General features: G+C 38.1%; 1 protein-coding gene across 3 annotated transcripts in view; it reads right to left on the reverse strand.

Moving 5' to 3' along the window:
* LOC106874584 (RB1-inducible coiled-coil protein 1) overlaps positions 1–23,265 on the reverse strand; it is a 122,742-nt gene that overhangs the window by 25,280 nt on the left and 74,197 nt on the right. For all 3 annotated transcript variants that reach the window (XM_014922372.3, XM_014922371.3, XM_014922370.2), the window contains exons 6-16: positions 21,562–21,677; positions 20,903–20,989; positions 19,206–19,377; positions 18,395–18,451; positions 17,921–18,091; positions 16,833–17,014; positions 14,467–14,653; positions 12,337–12,418; positions 11,076–11,134; positions 7,970–8,070; positions 5,654–7,418 (exon numbers count right to left, since the gene is read on the reverse strand). In XM_014922372.3, coding sequence (XP_014777858.1) covers positions 5,654–7,418; positions 7,970–8,070; positions 11,076–11,134; positions 12,337–12,418; positions 14,467–14,653; positions 16,833–17,014; positions 17,921–18,091; positions 18,395–18,451; positions 19,206–19,377; positions 20,903–20,989; positions 21,562–21,677 — 2,979 coding nt within the window. The remainder of the gene's footprint in view (positions 1–5,653; positions 7,419–7,969; positions 8,071–11,075; positions 11,135–12,336; positions 12,419–14,466; positions 14,654–16,832; positions 17,015–17,920; positions 18,092–18,394; positions 18,452–19,205; positions 19,378–20,902; positions 20,990–21,561; positions 21,678–23,265) is intronic.

Consider the following 23,265-nt stretch of genomic DNA (forward strand, 5'->3'; position numbering starts at 1 on the left):
CTAGTTGATTACATCAACCCTAGCGTTTCGTTGCAACTTACTTCATCAACCCCCATAATAATTCTTCCTACTATAGGTACAGTGCCTGAGATTTTGGTGGCAGTGGGGGTAGCTGCTTATATTGATCCCAGAGTTCAGCTGGTATTTATTTTATCAACCCCATGATGAAAGTCAAAATCAACCTCAGTTGAATTTGAACTCAGAATGTAAAACCTGAAGAAATACCGTTAAGCGTTCTGTCCAACATGCTAATGAGTCTCCTAGCTTGCTGCCTTTGTGGGAGAGGAGTCAAATCAATTCCAGTACTTAACTGGTACTTTATTTTATTGACCCTCGAAGGATGAATAGACAAGCTGGCCTCAGTAGAATTTGGACTCAAAGCAATAAAGACAACAAGGCATTTTGTCCAATGGTCTAACAATTCTGCCAAACAGTCAATTAAATTGGTTTCAAATTTCGACACAAGGCCAATAATTTCGGGGGAAGGGGTAAGTCAATTACATCGACCCAAGTGCTCAACTGGTACTTTATTTTATTGACCTTGAAAGGATGAAAGGCAAAATTGACCTTGGTGGAATTTGAACTCAGAACATAAAATTACAGATGAAATGCTGCTGCTGCTAAGCATTTTGCCTTACATGCTAACGATTCTGCCAGCAACTGCCTTAAACAGTCAATTAAATTGATATCAGTATATCACTGATATTCTGTTTTATTAACCATCAGAAGGATGTAAAGTATTCTCTAGCAGAATTTGACCTGAAACAACAAGATGTAACTAAATGCAAGGACACTGTTATTCCAGTGCTTAATAATTTTGGCAATACACCAATAATGATTTCCAACAGAAGCACAATGGTTCAAACTTAAGAGGGGTAGTGAATAGTGGATTATTATTAAGGAACTCCAGCACTTAGTGCTGTCTCAAAAATATTTTATTTTCTATTGATCAAACTACTAAGTTATAGTTTTGTCTTTTTTATATGAAGGGGACTCAGCACCCATAAATACACACACACCTATTTATATATATATGTATATATGTGTGTATGTATGTATGTGTGAAAGAGTTAAGACTGAGAAAAGAACCTTGTTAGAAAGTCAAAAGACACTAACCTTTGGCAAGAGATTTCACAAAACGTGTGTGGGCTTTGCTTCTATAGATGTGCAAGCGCTTTCAGTTCTTAACATTTTGAAGCACGTGTTACTATATATAGGGGAATTTGTTTTCAGTAAAATTGTTGTTGACTATTTCCAGTCTTGTTTCGGACTCAGAAATCTTATGAAATATTCTTCTTTTGCCTTCCGGAGAAGGTCGTTCTCTTCATTTATTTTATGAAGAGGGAAAATTGTAAATTTTCCTTGTGCACAAGTGTCCAAATGATCGCTACATGGCATACATCTAAGAGCAGATGTTTTATTTGATGTCTATGCACATTTTCACGGTTGGTTAGTTTCATTTTTCTTCCCCCAATATAATGTTCGTTGCATTGTGGGCATGTGATACAATATATCAGGTTTTTGCTTTTGCAGTTCATATTTGCATTCACCTTTAATTCTTTTCCATTCTTGGATTTTTTTACTAGTCTCTGTTCTATTAAATAATATGTCCCATATCGGGGGTCTCCACATTTAGTAACTTGCATCATTTCTTCCTCTGATGCAAATCTTGCTTTGGTTAGAAGTTTTTAAAGATTTGGTGGTAGCCTTCGGCTGTTGATTATTTGTTGTTCCTTAATTATTTGTCGGAGACATGGGGACTGGTGTAGAATTGGTAGATGGTGTTTGGCTATTTGTAGAATATTGTGGTTCTTAAGATTGTTTGTAGAATCCCACCCATGCATAAGGAAAATTTACAATTTTCCCTCTTCATAAAACAAATGAAGAGAACGACCTTCTCTGGAAGGCAAAAGAAGAATATTTCATAAGATTTCTGAGTCCGAAACTAAACTGGAAATAGTCAACAACAATTTTACTGAAAACAAGTTCCACTATATATAATAACATGTGCTTAAAAATGTTAAGAACTGAAAGCGCTTGCACATCTATAAAAGCAAAGCCCACACACATTTTGTGAAATCTCTTGCCAAAGGTTAGTGTATTTTGACTTTCTAAAAAGGGTCTTTTCTTAATCTTAACTCTTTGAGAAAAAAAATCTCTCCAAATATATATACAAACACACACACACACACACACACACACACACACACACACACATACAAAAATATACTTTTATAAAAATATACACACATATACATACAGCTATACTTTAGAAGAATGAGTGCTCAACACTACATGGATGAATAAATAATTTCTTTTAATAGAATTCAGTAATCCCATACCAAAGGTTTCATGCAGTTTATTTGCAGTTATTCAATCAGAGTTTAAATAACAGCCGACAACTCTACCATTTAACTGATGACAGTATTGTGTGTGTGTGTGTGTGCTCTCTCATACATACACACAAATATACAAGGGGGTACTGAAATTTTTCTAGCTTTGGGTGAAAGAAAATACAGGGGGATTAGTTAATTATGATTTTATTCAACATATTCCCCTCTCAGATTCACACACTTATTGCAGCAGTCCTTCAGTTTTCGTAAGCCCTGTAAAAGAACTTGGAAGTTTGGGCCCCAACCAAGCCTTTCACAATACCCTTAAAGCTAGGAGCTTTTCAGCATCACCTATGTGTAAATATATATATATACACAGACACACACACACACAAACACTTGACTTGGCTAATCTACAGGAATGCTTTGTTATGATAGGAAATTGTGTGACTTTTATGCCTTCTTCAAGAACAAGAACAACAAAAAATCAAGTGAGATGATTCCAAGAAGGAATAGAAACTGGCCAAACAATGAGTAAGCGCACCAAGAACTCGGTGTGGGGTATCTAAATTATTAAAAAAAAAAATTCATTTACTTTTTAAGTTACCAAAGAAAAAAGGCATAAGGAGATTAAATCTCACTCAAATATATTACTGGTACTTTAATGATATTCTGAAGTGACGAAAGACAAAATCCTACCACAGCAGGTTTAGCTTACAACAGGAAGGCATCAAACTAGATACCAGAAAAATATCTGGCTCACTTCTGCATCCGTGCTATCACCACCACCAGCATCAATAACAATAAACAAAACAGAGGGATATACTCTTGGATTAGCCACAGCCAAGTCAGGGGTCAGCTATAGCAGGAATGAGCAGCATTGGACAATAACAAAAACAACCACATAGTGGAATGTGTAGGGTTTCAATGAAAAACCCTTGGTGTTACTCTATTGAAACACCAAGTAAAATAAAGTTAAACAATTTAAGAACAAATTACAAAAAATAGAAATTGAACCTACATCTATTTTGACTGAATAGGGGAGGGGCAATGTGGATGGCAGTTTTGACATGAAACTTTTTGGAATCACAGACTTAGGATGGTTTTGGTAGTTTTAGATACTCACTGAATATTCTCAGTAAGCCAAGAGTAGATTTTACAGACTGAGTAAGGAGAAGGTATTCAGGTCTCATTTTATATGCTACAACAGTATTTTCCCTGTTATAACATGGTTGGCTGGTTGTACACATTTCGATATAAGCATGTGAATTATTGAAGTGCAAACTACTTAACTGTAACATGTAGTATCTATTATCAGCCAAGCAGACTGAGGCACAGTTATAGCAGCATGCTATGTGTCACAACATAACAGGGGATGCAATGTTCAAACTGAAGCTGTCTTTTCTACAGTTAACACCCAACCCCCTAGGTTAACAAGATGTTTCTACTGATGTGAAAACTAAATTATTGTAGCCAAAATATTATAGATATGAGGCTGAATCAAGTGTTAAGACATGGGAACTAATATTTCACATCCCGCATTTAGTAGGTGTGAATATATAACTTGACTAGAAGCACAACACAGACTACTGCAGGGATAAAACCCTGATCTTTGGTTTACTCAGGCAAATACCTAAAATCCCTGCCATTATACAAAAATAAATATATACATTGAAAAAATATTTTCATCTACAATCTCAATTAAAAATGAGGAAGGTGTGGGAGATAAGACAGCTTTGCAGACAGAAGTGAGACATGACAGGGATAACACATCTTCACAGAATAATGAGACAGAGCCATAACGAGTATCATAGTGTAATGAGATGTCATAGTGCAGTGAGTCATAACAGCATGGTGAGTCATAACAGCATGAGGAGTCATAACAGCATGAGGAGTCATAACAGCATGAGGAGTCATAACAGCATGAGGAGTCATTACAGCATGAGGAGTCATAACAGCATGAGGAGTCATAACAGCATGAGGAGTCATAACAGCATGAGGAGTCATAACAGCATGAGGAGTCATAACAGCATGAGGAGTCATAACAGCATGAGGAGTCATAGCAGCATGAGGAGTCATTACAGCATGATGAGTCATTACAGCATAGTGAGTTGGGACAGTGGGGTGAGTCATAGTGAAATGCTAAGTCATTACAGCATGATGAGTCATTACAGCATGATGAGTCGTTACAGCATGGTGAGTCATTACAGCATGGTGAGTCATTACAGCATGGTGAGTCGTTACAGCATGGTGAGTCGTTACAGCATGGTGAGTCGTTACAGTGTGGTGAGTTCTCACAGCATGGAGAGTCATCACAGCATAGTGAATCGGTGTCACAATGTGATAGACAATATCACGATGCAACAAGATAGTGTCACAATGTGGTGTAGCATCACAGTGAGGAGTGTCACTGTTACAGTGAAGTGAGACATTACACAGAGAAATGATAGTGTCACTGTGAGGTGAGGTATCATTTTTACATCTTCACATATAAAAATTAACAATCAAACAACTCCAGAATGAGTAAAAAATAGATTAAAAGGCCAGTTAACAAAAAATACACATTGTGCTTCTGGGGTGGCTGAAATACAGAAATCAACAAATACTTCTGCATTAGACCTTTTGTCTTAACACTAAACATATAACATGTTTAAATTATTTGCAGCACTGAAAATATTAGATAGATAGATAGATAGAGAGAGAGAAAAAGAGAGAGAGAGAGAGTGTGTGTGTGTGTGTGTGTGTGTGTGATCACAGGGAGAAAATATTAAAAAATAGATACACTTTAATAAACTGGAAGACACTGGTCAAGGAAGCAGCTGACTGAAACTTTAAATACATTTCCAGAATCATCTCAAAATAACTTTTAATAAACAACCTAAAATTAAAATGTAATCTATTCTATTTACACTATTCCCAAACTCTTCACATAAAAACAAATAAAATACATTGTCATTGAGACATGATGAAAACAAGGGGTTGCATAGCTTGTGGGGTTCATGTATATATACAACATATCTTTTATCCCAAGTGTAAGTCAAGGCTATGTTAATCTTCTGCTAAGTTGATAATGTATGTTAAGGTTACAATAACCTAAGTCCGAACAGACAGATCATCTTAGATGTTATTTGTACATATATGCTTGTAAATAATCTTGAATGTACATGTGTGTAATTGTGGTTTGTAAATGTGCACACGAGTGTGTAATAGTATGTATGTATGTAGGCACAAATGTGGGTAGGAAATTATTTACCATAAAACATGTAAGCAAAAGAAATTGGGACAAAAAGGAAAATGAAGGCAAGTAAACAGATTCTCACCGTTTTCTCAGCTTCAAGTTTGGTACCATAGTCACTAGTGGATTCCCTGAGTTTTTGCTCAAAATCAGCTACACTTATCACAGATTCGGAAGTCTGACACTGACCATCACACTGTTTTGGCCGAGCAGCAAGCTGCCTGTATTCTAGCAGCTCAGCTTGAGTCTGTTTTAAGTTGGCCTCACACTCAGTCAGTTTGGAAGTGAGATTTTGGTTCAGCTCAGACATGGCAGCATTAAGAGTGGTGGACAGTTCACAATGTAGTGAATGTAATGCCTGCTCTTTCTCCGCATTTAACTTGGATTGCATCGACTTATATTCCTCATCTAAGTTTGCATAATCCAATTTCAGGGATTCTAAGGAAGCGGTATGTTCTTTAATCAGCAGCTGCTTTGCTTCCTCAACAGCTTGCATTTTCTCAGACATGAAACTGCTTTCTAGTTTCTCAATCAGCTCAGCTTTCTCTTTCTTGTTTGTCTCAGAGAAAGTGTCAGACATGTTAGATATATCTTGCATTAACTGATCCACCCTGCACTGTGCACATTCCAGATTATTTGATACCTGCGACATTTCCTCATTTTTCTGTGCAAGGAGACCTTCATACTCACTGCGTTGCTTATCAAGCCCCACCTCCATCTCCTTCTGACATTTATCACTTAACTGCTTTAAACTTTTCTCTTTCTCATCTTCCAGGAAACTTATCTTTTGACTAAGCAACTCACACTGGTTTTTATTCTGCCTCAGCTCCTCTTCAAGAGCACTGTTTTCTTGTTCCATCTCCTTAATCTGTTCATTGGCCTTACCCAATTTTTCAGTCATCATCTGGAGTGCAATTTCGTGTTCTTTCTGGAAAGCCAAGAAATTATCAGCACGCTCTTTATCTTTATTTTCATTGAACATACGGATAGCGTCCATGAGGTTTTCCTCGACATGACTTGCATTTCTTATAAAATCAATTTGATTTTGCCGCATCAGTTCATGTAGTTCACACAGTTGTTCGCGGAACTCTGGCAGGCTGCGTTCCGTGGTGTTTTTAAGAGCCTTCAGTTTGTCTAACGTGACACCAAAGCTGGCACGACAGGCTTGCAGTTCTCGAGAGAGTTTCTCCGACAGTTCACACTTCTCCTGCAGCATCTTCTGTAGGTCTTCCTTTGGTATTCCCTTATGTAACGGAGCTTCAATAGATGACGGCATAGATTCATCAAAGTAAAAATCAGCTGTTGTGAATTCCTGTGAAGTTTCCACTTCAGGAGAGGTGTCTGATGCCAGATGACCTTTCCAGTGATGTCTTCGACTTGAAACACTCTCACTGCTCTGTTCAACGCTCTGATTGACTGCATCGGTGTCACAGGAGAGACGGTAGCTGTCACTGGTTCCCGCTTGTGCATCACCAACCTGTTTAGCAGGAGATCCAGATTTCATCATTAAATCCTCTTTATCTATGCAAAAATCTTCATCAATGGCAACAGCTGCTGCATCAGATGAATGCGTGCCAAAATCAACAGGGGGGGTTTGGCAATAACTGTCATTACTCTGAGTATGTGGTGAGTTGACAATAGTAAATGGACAGATGTTCTGAGATGTAGCAGTAGCAGCATCAATGGCAGATACTGACTGGCTGGCTTCTTCCTTCTGCTCTTCTTTGTTGGTCAGCTTTAAGGATAACCTATCTTCAACCAACTCCGGAGAAATGTTACGAAGATCTTGAAACACTTGCTTACTGACATTCACACAAAGTTGATTATAAAGATTTTTCTTTGGAGGCATTCTGGAAAACAGGATTAAAAAGAGGAAGAAAAAAATTTAGACTTTCTCAGTGAATTAACAGTAGAAGATTAATTAACAATAAGTGGATTAATAAGTAACAGGAAATCTATAGGATGACTGAACTCTCAGGGACACAGTTTCAAGTATTAATCTGGATCCACACAAACTTGGTTTTACTACTGCTCTAACCCTTTCTTCCTCTAACACTAACCTGAACATTGTAACAATCCTTCTACCCCTACATCATCTTGTAACTGCTTCCTACCTCTGTATCTCTCCACTAACCACTCAACATTAAAAAATTTCCCTCAAGTGTCCATGACGGCCTGTATATAACACACTAAACAGTTATGGATTCTGATACTGACCCTTCCCCGTAAAAGATGCTTCTGACCAACAGTAAACTATAAAAGCTAGGGGAGGAAAAAAAAAATGGGCTGTCAGAACTCAAACAATTGACCCATATTACACCCTGGCATCAAACTGCCCAGCATCACCACCACGTTACCCACACAACTACGACAGCAAGAAGATGAAACCAAGGTAACTTACATGAGTGAACTAGCTAATTCTGGAACAGCTGTTTTCAGTTTTTCAATGTCATCACTTGTAATCTCTGGGATGTTGTGATCGAAAGTACGTGGAGGGGTTGTCTGTAGGGGGAAGAAGAAACATTGATATGGTTTTGTGAGTAGGGGTGAAGAAGAACATTGACATGGCTCAGTAAATAGGGTGAAGAACATTGAAATGACTTAGCAAGTAGGAAGGGACATTGATAAGGCACACTGAATAGGGAAAAATAATTGATATGATTCAAAAAATGGGTAGAAGTTTGATTTGGCCCAGTGAGTAGGGAAGAAGAGAGAACTTTTATGTGATTTTGTGAATGAAGTAGGTTTAGTGATCGTTATCAACAAAGACATGATGTTGAAATATAAATTATGTTTGAAAATTTTGTATTTACTCTAACAAAGCTTAATTACAGATGAAGGATGATTCTGAGAGGGAGTTACATTTCACAAAGGGATTTATTAACAGGGATGTGGAGCAAGTGTATCCAAAGACCCAGTATTTGGTGATGTAATTGTGTTACATTGTTTGTATTAATGCTTTATATCCACTTGTCCATGATTACATGCTTAATTTGTTGGATGAATTGTCTTTACAGTTAATGGATGGATGGATGTGGAGGCGCAATGGCCCAGTGGTTAGGGCAGCGGACTCGCAGTCATAGGATCGTGGTTTCGATTCCCAGACCGGGTGTTGTGTGTGTCTATTGAGCGAAAACACCAAAAGCTCCACGAGGTTCCTGTTGTACTCTTTCACCACAACTTTCTCTCACTCTTACTTCCTGTTTCTGTTGTGCCTGTAATTCAAAGGGTCAGCCTTGTCACACTGTGTAACGCTGAATATCCCTGAGAACTACGTTAAAGGTACACGTGTCTGTGGAGTGCTCAGCCACTTGCACGTTAATTTCACGAGCAGGCTGTTCCGTTGATCGGATCAACTGGAACCCTCGACGTCATAAGCGACGGAGTGCCAACAACAACAGTTAATGGATGTATTTACTAACACTGATCTCTGAACAGTGTAGCATAGGACATGAGAATAGGACAAAGAAAGAGTTGTGTTTCTTGGTTAATGGTGTAACACTGAAGTTATATAGTAAGATATGAACTTATAACTATGTGGCTAAAAGGTTCAATACCAAACCATAGTGTTACTGTGCTCCTCATAATAATTATGCCAAGCATAGACACAATGGTACAGAGGGAACAGTCACGAAAATTTCAGCCAGAATTGACAGATACTTTACTGATGCTGGAAAGATGAGAAAACAAAGCCAGCCTCAATGAGAATTGAACAAAGAATGTAAAAGTACGTAACTAAAATATAAAGATATACCATATTTCCCAGCATAGATGTCAAACTTTTCAGACCAAAATTTAGAGCCAAGAAAGGTAGGTCAATTTATACACCAAGACAACTTTGGAGGACCAAAAATTCCATGTAAAATGCAACAGGATTTGGAAAGATAGTGACAATGTTTGAATCTTAACATTGCATGTTTACAATATATACTATGTGAACTTGTATACTAAAAAATACAGCATACAAATATTTACAAATTCCACTGCACAGAGGCCTCGACTCCTGATGGAGTCATAAGGACACTGTCATAAGCTATAGCATGTCTTGGGTAATTTTTAGATCTGGTGGAATCCATCTCTTTTCTGGTTTGGTCATAGCCAATTTCTCTTAGAGGATGAGGAGAGTCAAACAGACAGACATAAAGAAAGAGAAATAAAAAGAATTGACTCTAGTATAAGACTTGTACTTAACCACTCTGAAAAAGTGAAAGGCAATCTTGACATTGGCAGTATTTGAACTCAGAGGCCAAACGTTCAAACAGCTCAGCCAATGTACACGTTAGCATCTACACAAACACATCTTTCTAATTGTTAACCAGTCAACTTGTAGTAAGGTTAGAACTTATGACTCAAATTTCAAAAGTGTTCATCCATAACTTAAAAAAAAAAATCCTTCTTATTTCAGTTATAAACTCTTTAATATCAACCTACTTTAAGACCAGTTTTTTTTTAGAATGGCTCATACTTATATCAAAATTCTCAACTGAAATCTTGTTATAAAATAAATGATAATGTGGTATTTCAGTGGGTAAAAGATTACATCACAGTTTTATAAAACAGTATCTTATGTTATGTTTCAAACACCAACTTAATATACCAAGGTGGGTTAATATACTGAGAAATTAGGTTAGTTATTTTAATGTGTCTCCTCCACCTCCAAATAATAAACAGATTATTCCGAAACTGAATAGAAATACATAAATAGTGTGTACACCTGCCAGAAATATAGTTGTGGTAAGTTTAAATAGATTGCTGAGGAGAATGTGAGGTAAGTATGTCTAGTGTAGCCAGATCATATAAGTTCCTGCATCAGGTAGCTCTCATAAGTGTCTGGTACAGTTAACCTTTATTTCAGGAGTCTCTAATACAGCCAGGCCACATTGTGAGTTCCTGTCCTAAATCATCTTCCAAGGAAACATTGAACAGACAGACTGTATAGAAGAGAAAATGGGCTGGGACCTTGCTCCACTCCTGTATTATACAAGTATGGCGCATTTTGATGATGGTCACTAGCAGTATGAGGACAGATGAAGTAACAGATAGTGAAAGCCGAAGGAGGTAACTAACATATTAAAGTATAGGATCTTTTCACTTTCATTGGCAGATCGAGAAATTAATTTTTTGTAACTGAACACTTTCAAACTTCGGACACTGGTAGAATGTGTCATATAAAACATCTTTTACTCTTAGCGTTGTTGAGAAAAGTTTCTATTTACGAAGTTATTTCGTGTTAAAGTTGTCGTGTTTCAGTAATTTCAACCAATCAATGACGTGTATTCAGCTGAATAAAATTACTGCTGTTGTTTGTCAACAACAACTATTGGCAGTGTATATTCCGTTTGTCACTGTTATTTATGACATCGTTCGTGCGTTTGTACTGGTTTTAGCTTTAGGGTTAGGGTGTTAAGGTTGGGGGGTTAGGGTTACGGTAAAAAGTGAAAAATGAAGAAATTGGAGTGAGGAGTATATTATTATCAACAACAATAAATAACAGTTGATTGACTTACAGCAAACTTTGATGGTTCATCATGTAAGCCATGGAACAGGGACTGAATGAAATGTTTATCTGCAATGGAAGAAAACAAATAATCATCAATGGCTTAGGGTGTAATGGATTACTGTTGGATGAAGGACCTAAAGAACCTAAATGACCTCATAATAGGATTACAATGTTTTCTTGCTGACCACTAATCTGTCATGAATATTTACAGGCTAATAAGGCTATGGTCAGTCAAGGGGCAATCAAGACCCTTTACACACTATGCAGCTAATAGACACAGCAACTAAAGCTATGGTCAACAAAATAGTCAAAGGTCAGTTGTGTCTATTTATAGACCAGTTATCTATTAATGTTAGGATCTGTTCAGAAGACTACCAGTGGGTCAATTTTTAGTATTTAGTATTTAGTACAAAGTTAGTGCCTCATAACCTTGCATGTTTTCTCCAGATTGGGGAGCTTTATGTGGTTAGTAAGGGCAACAGTCAATCTAGGTAGGTTACATAGTAATGGTCTGTGTCACTGTTAACTGGATTAGAAATACCAGCAAAAAATTCATTATTGGTGTGATGTGAGATAAAGTGAACATGTGTGGCCCAGTGGTTAGGGTGCTACACTCATAATCGCGACCCTAACTGAGCAGTGTGTTGTGTTCCTGCACAAAACACTTAATTTCAGTCCAGTCAGCTGTTATCCGACAACAGAGTGGCACCTCATTCAGAGGGAATGTGTGACCCGAGTCATACAGCAGGGAAATCGAGTAACCAACTCTATGAGGCCTAGTGCTCAATGCAGTACTTATAATAAGAGATAAAGTAGAGACAAACATTTTAGACAGGAGATCTTATCAATAGTATGTTTTTGTTTCACACCTCACCAATATGTCTTGTGCTTTATACCTCCAACAGATGATATTCAACTTCCAAATGATCAATGATTCCCAAAAGTCAGAAGACATGTAAAACCAACAATATCTAACAACAAATGGTAAACAAGTTCATTACACACAATACTAGCCCTCACTTACCAACAACAAGCCAATAAGGGAGCTTCTACATGGTCATTTCATTTGCTAAAAATAGTAATCAAATCTCTTAGAAACTACACTTTATTGTTTTAATAAAAATACATTGATTAATAATGTCTGTAACACAATAGAGCCAAGAAGAGAAAAAATAAGATGGTCATTGCAGGAACGTCTGCTGGATTAAGAGGACCATCTGGAGAGATAAACAGCACTGAAAGAGAGAAGATAAAAAGGAATTACTCACTAAATGTTTCTGAGAAATTCTGTCTGTCTTGAAGTTCACCTATATACAGAGAATGTGATGTAGCGGCAACATTTCTGGCCCACTGTAACAGAAATAGTAACAGTAGATATCATGAGGAATATGCATTCATCATCAGTAGTCGCAGCAGCAGCAACAGCAGCACCATACTTTACCCCCTCATCACACCCACCACTTTACTCAAGGTTACTACCACCACCACCACCACCACCAGTAACCCATATGTGACGCTTGACATGCTAGAAACAGCAGTCAAATCCCTCTCACACCACTATTGAAAGCCATCAGTCATATCTGCTGGATCAGGTCTAACCTGGGACTAAAAAGTGCTTCCATAATAATAATGATAATGATAATAATAATAATAATAATAAATAATAATAGTAGTAGTAATGATAATAATAATAAAAATAATAATAATAATAATGATAATAATAATAATGATAATGATAATAATAATAATAATAAGTACCCTTGAATCGTTGGGTGATACGCTGTGTTTGAAAAGACCTATTGTGTCAAGTAAAATTGAAATCAAAATAGAAATAGTTGTGGCCAATGCCAGTGCTGCCTGATTGGCTCCCTGTGCCAGTGGCATGTAAAATGCACCATCTGAATGTGGTTAATGCCAGTGCTCTCCAACTGGCTCTTGTGCCAGTGGCACATAAAAGCACCCAATACACTCTCAGAATGGCTGGCGTTAGGAAGGGCACCCAGCTGCAGACACCTTGCCAGATCAGATTGGAGCCTACTAGCTTGCCAGTCCTCAATCAAACCATCTAACCCATGCAAGCATGGAAAACGGATGTTAAATGATGATGCTGATGAATCTTATGGACATCAAAATATTTTCTACACACCTCAGATGTCTATAGTGGCTACATTTATATTAATTTATTGGCATTGGGTATATATATATATATATATATATATATATATATATCTGTACACTCATGGATTAGTGTGTGTGTGTGTGTGTATGTATATATATATATATATATATATATATACACACACACACACACACACACATACATGCATATGTATGTATATACAATACTCATGTATATATTTGTACATATGCAGTAGATATAAACATTTTTATCCACATCCCGTATCGTTTTCCTTTTTATATTGATTAAAATAAAGAAGAGAGAAGGTACTGGATAGGAGTTCAAATTCTGCTAGTCAATATGTTGCCACTCCAACGTTACAGGTTCAATCCCAGCCATGCCAACTGGATCTTGAAATCCTTAGAAGGCATGCATAGCTACCACTGATTCCCTAGTAAGTGGGTCCATTAAGTTCAAACTGCAGCCAATCTGCCTGACCTCAGTGTATAACTGGTATCTAAAGCAACAAATACAGCAGTGAAGTGGATGGATATTTTGTTAACTTCTCATCTTCAGAGACATCGGTTCAACTCAAACCACATTGTATTCAAGGGACTCTGGAGCAGAGCTGGTGATATGCAGGGTGATCGGTAAACACAAAGGGCGTGGTGGGACTTGGTCAGTGTGTGCAGCAGTTGTACAAAGTAATGGTGTAATGCTATGCCTGAGGGATGAGTATGGCTGTGTGGGAAGAAGTTTGCTTCCAAACTATATGGTTTCAGGTTCAGTCCCACCGTGTGGCACCTTGGGTAAGTGTCTTCTTTAGCCTTGGGTCAACCTAAACCATGTGAGTGGATTTGGTAGACAGAAAAATGAAAGATACGTGTGTGTGTGTGTGTGTGTGTGTGTGTGTGTGTGTGTGTGTCTCTCTCTCTCTCTCTCTCTTTGTCTTGACATTGTGTGATAGTTGTAAATGAGTATTACAATTACACAAGCAGTGTCTTTCATTTCCAATATATTGTATGAACATGTCTGGAAACAGGTGAGAGTTGGCAACAAGAAGAGCATCCAGTAGCAGAAAATCTGCCTCAAAGGAAACTTCATCCAACCCATGCAAACATTGGTAAGTGGACGTTAAATGGTGACAGTGATTGTGCAGGGTGTAATGGTTTACACATCAAAACTTCTCAGATAGCAACATTGGTTGAGAAATTAATCTTACTCTGTGTGTGTGAGAGAGAGAGAGAGAGAGACAGACAGACAAACAGAGACTACTTACAGTTAGGAATTGTGTGGAATAGTTCTTGCGACGTATTATCTCCACCAAAGCATTAATGTACATCTTGGCTGAATCATGCACTTGCTGTAAAATCTTCAGATGTTTGCGTTGTCTTTTGATCTTTTCAGACTCAATCTTTATCTTCCTCTCTTTCTCCATAATCAGCTGCTCCACATACATGACCCATCTAGACAAAGCAAACAGTAAAAAGCCATGTTAACCATCACAAAAAAAACGTGTAACAGGTTATCTAACGTGATACCCAATTACTGTTATCCTGAATATTATCATCAAGGATGGTGAATTGCCAGAATCAATGAAAAGACAGATAATATGCCTTGTTTTATTTTATTTCAAATCTCACAAAAGCCAAAATTATCAGCCGTCCCTCTAGGGGTAAATGAAATTACCAATCAAATACTGGGGTTCATTTAACTGACTGTGCCCTCACTCGAAAACTGTGGTATTGTGCCTGGGTTAAAATCTCCAACTGTTTTTTGTTTTTGCAATCTGTCCTTATAATTTCTTCAGTTATTGCTCCAGTGGAAAATGAAATATTATAAGGTACTGAACTGGCAGAACTGTTAGCACGCTGGGCAAAATGCTTTGCAGCATTTCGGCAACCTTTATGTTCTGAGTTCAAATACTGTCAAGGTCAACTTCGCCTTTCATCCTTTCAGGGTCGATAAATAAGTATCAGTTAAGTACTGGGGTCAATGTAATTGACTTGTCCTCTCCCTCAAAATTGCTGGCAGTGTGCCAAAATTTGAAAACATCATCATTATTATGAAGGCAAGAGCTAGCAGAACTGTTAACACACTGGGCAAAATGTTTAGCAATATTTCGTCTGTCTTTACTTTCAGAGTCAAAATTCCATTAAGGTCGATTTTGCTTCTCATCCTTCAGAGTCAATAAATTAAGCACCAGTTGAGTACTGGAGTCAATGTAATCAACATAACCCTTTCCCCAAAAAAATTCAGGCCTTGTGCCTATACTAGAAAAGATTAATAGTATTATTTAAGTGGTGAGCTGGCAGAATCATTAGCACATTGAACAGTATTCCATCTTCGTTCTGAGTTCAAATTATGCTGAGGTCAACTTTGCCTTTCATCCTATTGAGGTTGATTAACTGAATACCAGTTAAGAAGTGAGGTCAATATAATCAACTTAACCCCTCCCCAGAAACTGCTGGCCTTGTGCAAAAATTTGAAGCCGATATTCAAGGTGGCAAGCTGACAGAATTAATAGCAACCCAAGCAAAATGCTTAGCAGCATTTCATCTATATTTCTGCTCTGAGTTCAAATTCTGCCAAGGTCAACTTGGTCTTTCAACCTTTTGGAGTTGATAAAATAAGTCCCAGCTGAGCACTGGGGGTCGATGTAATCAGCTAGCGACCCCCACCAAAGATTCCAGGCTTTGTGCCTATAGTAAAAAGGGTTATTATCAAGCTTTCTTACATAAAGATTTCCTGTAATAAAATACCACTCCAGTACTGAGATCAATCAAGATGAATGTTCTTCTCCAATTTCCATTATTATCAGACAAGATCAAACTTTGCCTTTCATTCCTTCAGAGGTCAATAAAATAAAGCACCAGTCTAATGCAGGGACTGATGTTATTGACAACTCCCTGCCCCACCCCTCAAAAAAGTTGACTATGTGCTTAAATCAGAAACAATTATTATAAGATAAGTTTATAAACAAAAGCTCGCAAGAACGCATATGTGAACTGCTGGAGTACCAGACAACTGGTAGAGAAGTGACTGGTTCATGTCTTACTAGAAATGATGTTTGTCTGTAGGTAAAATACCTATGTCCTTAACAACTATACTGTAAAAAGGTACAAGGTAGTAAAATCTCTGCAACATTAAAGTAGAGTTGATTGTAACTCGACATATGAGTATAGTATCGAGATCTATAATACAAACTCCATCAGACTGTCTTACACCAGGTACATTACACAGAAATGGGTAGAGCAGAGGAAGTTGCAGGAGTGACCCAAGGGCCCAATAGATTACAGCAGCAGTCCCCAAACTATTTTTCTACAGACCAGTTCCATACAAGACAATTTTCCCACAGACCAGGGAGTCGTGAGTATAACATAAAAACAATTAAGTGCATAATATATGGTTTAATTATTACATATATGTTACATATATAATGTAAAAACACCATGCATAAAATTTATTCTTTCTGTGCAGCCTGGAACCAAATGATCTATGACCCAATATCGGCCCACCACCTGATGGTTAGGTGACCCTGGATTACAGGATAATTATCAACACTTTAGGCAAGTCAACACCAAAATCTGATGCCCATTGGCTACTGACCAAGTCAAACAACTGAGATAAAAGTCAACTACTTACTGAAGGCGAACATGAAGGTTCTTGCTGAGTTCTTCTTTGGCCTTGCAGCATCTCTTCCTGAATATTTTAATTTGATTGTGTCCCTCGGAGAGATCCATCAGATCCTTCTTGTGGTTCTTCCAGTACTCCGACAGGCACTCACAGTCCATTCTGCTGGTCGTTTCTAACTGGCTGGAAAATTTCTGTCCAAAAGAAAGTAAATGTTCAGGTTGTACTGTGATGTAAACTTATGTAATGGATTGTTGTTAACTTGTTTACAAAATACTTTCTGCTAATGCAGACCACTACTAGTTTCCTCTGCGTGTGTGGGCATGTTGCAGCTCAAGATAGTTTATTTGGTGTCTGACCAAGTGATACTGTGATAACAATCTCTATGTTTGCTTCCACAGTCTTGTGTCCTTGTTTTGTTTAAGCAGGATATCCCTCAATGTCTCAAACTTTCACAGCAGTTGCTACTAAAGCTCTAAAGCCTACAAGAGAGACAAGAGAGTATCACTGATGGACTAAGCGCACAATGCAAAATAATTCTGAGATATGATAATTTAGTCTGACCACTGAACATTGTAGGGGCCCAGCTGCTGAAAGTGAAACCAAAACTAGCCACTGAATAGACATGTCAAAGGCTTTAGCCCAGTTCTTATCTGGTTAGGGCCATACCAAAGCCACATCTATTCACTACCCACTTTACAATACAGGCGGAGCTCGTTGTCATGAGAAGCCTGGTCAGAGATCCAATCTGCGATTAGACTAACAACAACAAGCACCAAACTTTTAGCAAACTTCTTTAACTGTGTTCAGCAGAATTTTAGGTCAAATATTGCCACAGGTTCCAATATTTCCTTTCTAAGAATGTGTTGTGAATGTTAGTGTGTATATATCATAGGCAGTTTGTTCTGGGTGAGTATGTTACAGATTAAGACAAATGGTTACAGGTGTATCACAGGTCAAGTCAGATGGCTTAAGTATATTACAGGTGTGGATATGTCCTCAGTGTGAGTAACATGAAATAAAAACAGTAAACTAGATGAAGTGAAGTGGATTTGAACACCTAATGTTACCATCATAACAGCCAGGTTACATAGACTTACCTGATAGAACTTGGTCTGTTTATCCATTATGGTACGAGTGTTGGTTATCAAGTGGTCCAACTGGTAGAGGCGATTCTCCAGACCTTTCACCTCCTTCATGTCAGGACGGTCAATAAATTTGAGCATATCATCAATCTCCTGCATTAACTTCTCCACATTCTTCTGACTTATCTGGAAAAGTGGAGTGAGAGTTGAGAGGTAACAGGGAGGAGTTGAGGTGGGAGGAAAGAGATAGAAAGGAACACAAAGGTAGAAGAATAGAGAAGTTAGTGGGGCAAAGTTAAGAAAAAGTGATAGTTGAAGTAGTTAGAGTGGAGGTATGTGGAGGGGGATAGATAGTAGATTGGGTGGCAGAGGAAGAACCACAAGTAAATTAATGGTTTAATTATTTGAAATAATGTCTTGTATATGTGTGTGTTTGTGAGAGAGAGAGAGAGAGAGAGAGAGAAAGTGTACACAACAAGAATAACATACCTGTTCAGAAATCACTCTACACTGCTCAACCATATCTTCTAAACTGCTGCGAGGGTCCTGGGGAGACAAACAGACACAAACAATGAGTGGCTGAAGTTTCACTCATACTCTACACAACAGAGAGTGTGACATACGGAATGTAATAAGTACCACAAACAATTAGAGTGTAGTTTTATATCTTACAGTATCTTAGTTTCCATATCAATGCAAACCACACATTATCTTAATAATTTAACTTTACAGAAGCTGGTTTCTTAGTTTAATGTTCAGACAGGTTACTTTATTACAAGTAATAATAATTTAAGGTGGAGTGAGAGAGGGAGGGAGACAGAGAGAGGGAGAGAGAGAGAGGGATGGAGACAGAGAGAGGGATGGAGACAGAGAGAGGGAGGGAGACAGAGAGAGGGAGGGAGACAGAGAGAGGGAGGGAGACAGAGAGAGAGAGAGAGAGGGAGGGAGACAGAGAGAGAGAGAGAGAGGGAGGGAGACAGAGAGAGAGAGTGGGGGAGACAGAGAGAGAGAGAGAGAGAGAGGGAGGGAGACAGAGAGAGAGAGAGAGGGAGGGAGACAGAGAGAGGGAGGGAGGGAGAGAGAGGGATGGAGACAGAGAGAGGGATGGAGATAAAGAGAGAGATGGAGACAGAGATAGGGAGGGAGACAGAGAAAGAGAGAGACAGAGAGAGAGAGAGAGACAGAGAGAGAGAGAGGGAGGGAGACAGAGAGGGAGGGAGACAGAGAGGGAGGGAGACAGAGACAGACAGACAGACAGACAGACAGAGAGAGAGAGAGAGATGTGTATGTAGTAAATTACCTGTTGATATATCCAGTCTAGCAAGGAAGGTGAACGATGACCACCACTATCACTAACATCTTCAAGCATAGCAGGTTCAACAGGATTAGTTTGTGAGAGAGGACTGGACACTAACGTCTGAAGACTGTTTAACAGTGGAATACGGCCAAGAAGTCTTAAAATCCCTGGAACACTGAGAGAACACATAGAACAATGGTGTATATTAATGGACTGAGGTAGTAGTAGGAGGAGAGTAGTGAGTGGGGGTGAAGTGGAGAGACAAAAGATATGTGAAAGTGAAAGTTATCTCATTAGCAATCATCATCATCGTTTAACGTCCGCTTTCCATGCTAGCATGGGTTGGACGATTTGACTGAGGACTGGTGAAACCGGATGGCAACACCAGGCTCCAATCTAAATTTGGCAGAGTTTCTACAGCTGGATGCCCTTCACGCCAATACACATTGTAATTTATATAATAACATAATTAAGATACATAAGCTCATTGTGTGTGTGTGTGTGTGTGTGTATTATCTCTTACTTGTTTCAATCATTAGAGTGTGGCCATGCTAGAGCACTGCCTTGAAGAATTTTAGCCAAATGAATTGACACTGGTGCTTTTATTTTTTAAGCCTGGAATTTATTCTGTCAGATTCTTCTGCTGAACTGCTAAGTTATAAGAACTTAAACACATCAACACCAGCTGTCAAGTGGTAGGGGGGGGGGGGGAACAGACACAAAGACATGCACACACACACACACACAACAGGCTTCTTGGAACTTCTGCCTACCAAATCCACTCACAAGGCTTTGGTCAGCCCAAGGTTATAGTAGAAGACACTTGCCCTAGGTGAAATGTAGTAGGAACACAGAACCATATGGTTAGGAAGCAAACTTCCTACCTCACAGCCATGCCTGCACACACACACACACACACACATAATTAAGATTCAGTTGAATTAGGTACTTATGTTGAGGCACCAAGTCAGTCCAATAGTATCCACACAGCTTGAAGTAAGGTGAATAAAATACATACATACATACATACATACATACATACATACGTTCGTGCTGCAGATCGAGGTGAGAGGGATAACTTCCCTTGGCAAACAGGACACAGTCGTGTGTCGATAAGCCAGCTGGAGGAGATGTCCTCCTGGCGCTAAAAGCAACAGTAACATCCACCCCTAGGGGTCAGCCACACTTAAGTGGCAATATACTACACTTTATCGTGCAGTTACTGTTAATACTTCATTTAGAGAATTAACATTGCTTATATATATATATATATATATATATATATATATATATATATATATATGTATGTATGTATGTGTATGCATATATATATCATCATCATCGTCGTCATCGTTTAACGTCTGCTTTCCATGCTAGCATGGGTTGGACGATTTGACTGAGGTCTGGAGAGCCAGCGGCTGCACCAGGCTCCAATCTGATTTGGCAGAGTTTCTACAGCTGGATGCCATTCCTAACGCCAACCACTCCGAGAGTGTAGTGGGTGCTTTTACGTGCCACCGGCACGAAGGCCAGTCAGGCGGTACTGGCAACGGCCACGCTCAAAGTGGTGTATTTTACGTGCCACCTGCACAGGAGATATATATATATATATGCCCATATATATATATATAAAGTTACCCCAAAAAGCAACAAAACCAATAACTGATACAGAAAGATGATTGTGAAGAGAAAAGACTTACTTTGATAACATTTCAAGGGATTCTTCTTGTGTCTTTAGAAATATATTACAGGTACTTTGGAATTTTTCCACTCTTCTATTGAAAGACCTGAAAGAGAAAGAATCCAAAAAGTGGTCTTGTGACATTATACAGTGCAGAAACTCAACCTGTGATATCATACTACTTTGTTAGATATCTTATGCTAGTTTCCATGAGGTATAAGCAACCAAGAGTACAATATTCACTCTTGAACAAGACACCAGTCTATCACAGAGAGTACAAGAGTCTCTCCTGAATGATACACCAGTCTATCACAGAGAACACAATACTCACTTGTGAATAAGACATCAGTCTGACAGAGAGAGTACAATACTCACTCCTGAATGAGAGGACAGTCTGTCACAGAATTAACCCTCAGTTGTGGGTACTCATTTTCAGCAGAATGGACTGGAGTAGCATGAAATGAAGTGCTTTTGCTCAAAAACACAACATACCACCTAATCTGGGAATTGAAACTGTAACTTTCCTATCACGAGTCCTGCATCCTAACCAGTAGGCTTGCACCTCATTCAAAATAGCAATACAAAATGGTGAGGAGGGACACTTAGTAAGAACATCACAGATTGAAAGAAAGATGGTGAAGGGCAACCAGAAGAGATCTGTCATAAAATGGTACATACGCCAGATGGTCATCAAGATTGGCGATAGCCGCTGCCCATCCTTGCTGCTGCAAGTGCTGGTCATGTATCAGACGTTCACTGGCTTCCATACGACTCTTATCACATTCAACTGTTTCCTGTAAGCAGAGGGGTGTGTGTTGTCATTGGTCAGAGGGTCATGAGGAAAGAAGACAAAGACATGGTCAATAACATAACATAGAAATAATATAAGCACTTGCTGGGAACCAAAACAAGAATGACAGTGATGATGAAGGGGGGGGGGGTCATTTATTTGCCACAGGGGCAATACAGACCCAGCAACTTTGTGGGAAGATGAGGAATAGTCAATTAAAGTAAATTCTATTCTCAACTGGTACTTATTTCATCAACCTCAGAAGGACAAAGGTAAAATTAATTTCAGTAGTTTTTTTGAACTCAGAATGTAAAGGGAAGTAACTCAATACAAACCTGGCATTTTTGCCAGACGCCCTACTATTTCTGAGACCCACCAACATTAATAATTCTTTCTACTATAGGCACAAGGCCTGAAATTGTGGGGAGGGAGCTAGTTGATTACATCGACCCCAGGACTCAACCAGAACTTATTTTATTGACCCCAAAAAGAATAAAAAGTAAAGTTGACTTTGACAGATTCTGAACTCAGAATATAAAAATCCAGAAGAAATATCGCTATGCATATAATCTGGCATGCTAACAATTCTACCAGCTTGTCACATACTGCCTTTAATGATAACAGGTTATCATTTCCAAAAGTGACACAAGGTCACACATTTTGTGAGAGTGATATACTTAATTTTATTAAACCCTGTACTTGATTGGCAATTATTTTATCAATCCTTCAAAGTTGAAAAGCAAAATTATCCTCAACTGGATTTGAATTCAAAACAGAAAGAAATGCAACTAAATGCCTAAGAGTATTCAGTCTGAAAATCTATCAATTCTACCTCTACTATAATTGCTAATACTAATGAGAGAGAGCTTCAATGTGGTTGTTTGACCTGCTTAAAGTAGCAGTTAAATCTCTTACAAATCACACTATCTCTAAGAGAAAAGACACCATAGCTAATATAATCATACATATTCTATATCTGCAAAAGAGATAAGAGGTTGGGAAACATAAGCATCTATAAAAGGAAAATGTCATTTTAATATATTTTTTCTTTTGAATTGGCAAAAAATACTTGGAAATAATCAGAGACATAATACTTTCATTATTTAATCCTTTAATTATGAAATTAAATTTTATTGTTATTTGGTAATGATGTTAAATATCTAACAAAAATTAGAATTGGTATTTTCAGCAAATTACGTTGCTTCACAATAAACTTGACATTCCAACAGAAATTAGATTAGTATTTAAAAAAATGCTTTCTGCAGTTAAGGGTAGTGAAATTTTGAGTGGAGGTATCCAATTTCCACAGTAAAAGGGTTAAGACTTTTGTTATCTATTAATTCATTTTTCTTTTTGAAAATTTCAGTTTTTCAATATTTTGATTGAATCCTTTTACATTTAAACTGGCCATATCTGACCAAAATATTCCAACAGTTTTAAGTTCAAACTAGCCAGATGCAGCCTCTTGCGCCTTCCCTACAATGTCATTCAAATTCACACAATCATATCATCAATACCTTAAAGGTACAAGGTAATGCGTAATTAATTCAAAACAATGTGAATAAATAAACATTACATTTGACAGAGTCACC

The sequence above is a fragment of the Octopus bimaculoides genome, chromosome 8 (genome assembly GCF_046866305.1).
Source record: "Octopus bimaculoides isolate indiv1 chromosome 8, ASM4686630v1, whole genome shotgun sequence".
NCBI lineage: Eukaryota > Metazoa > Mollusca > Cephalopoda > Octopoda > Octopodidae > Octopus > Octopus bimaculoides.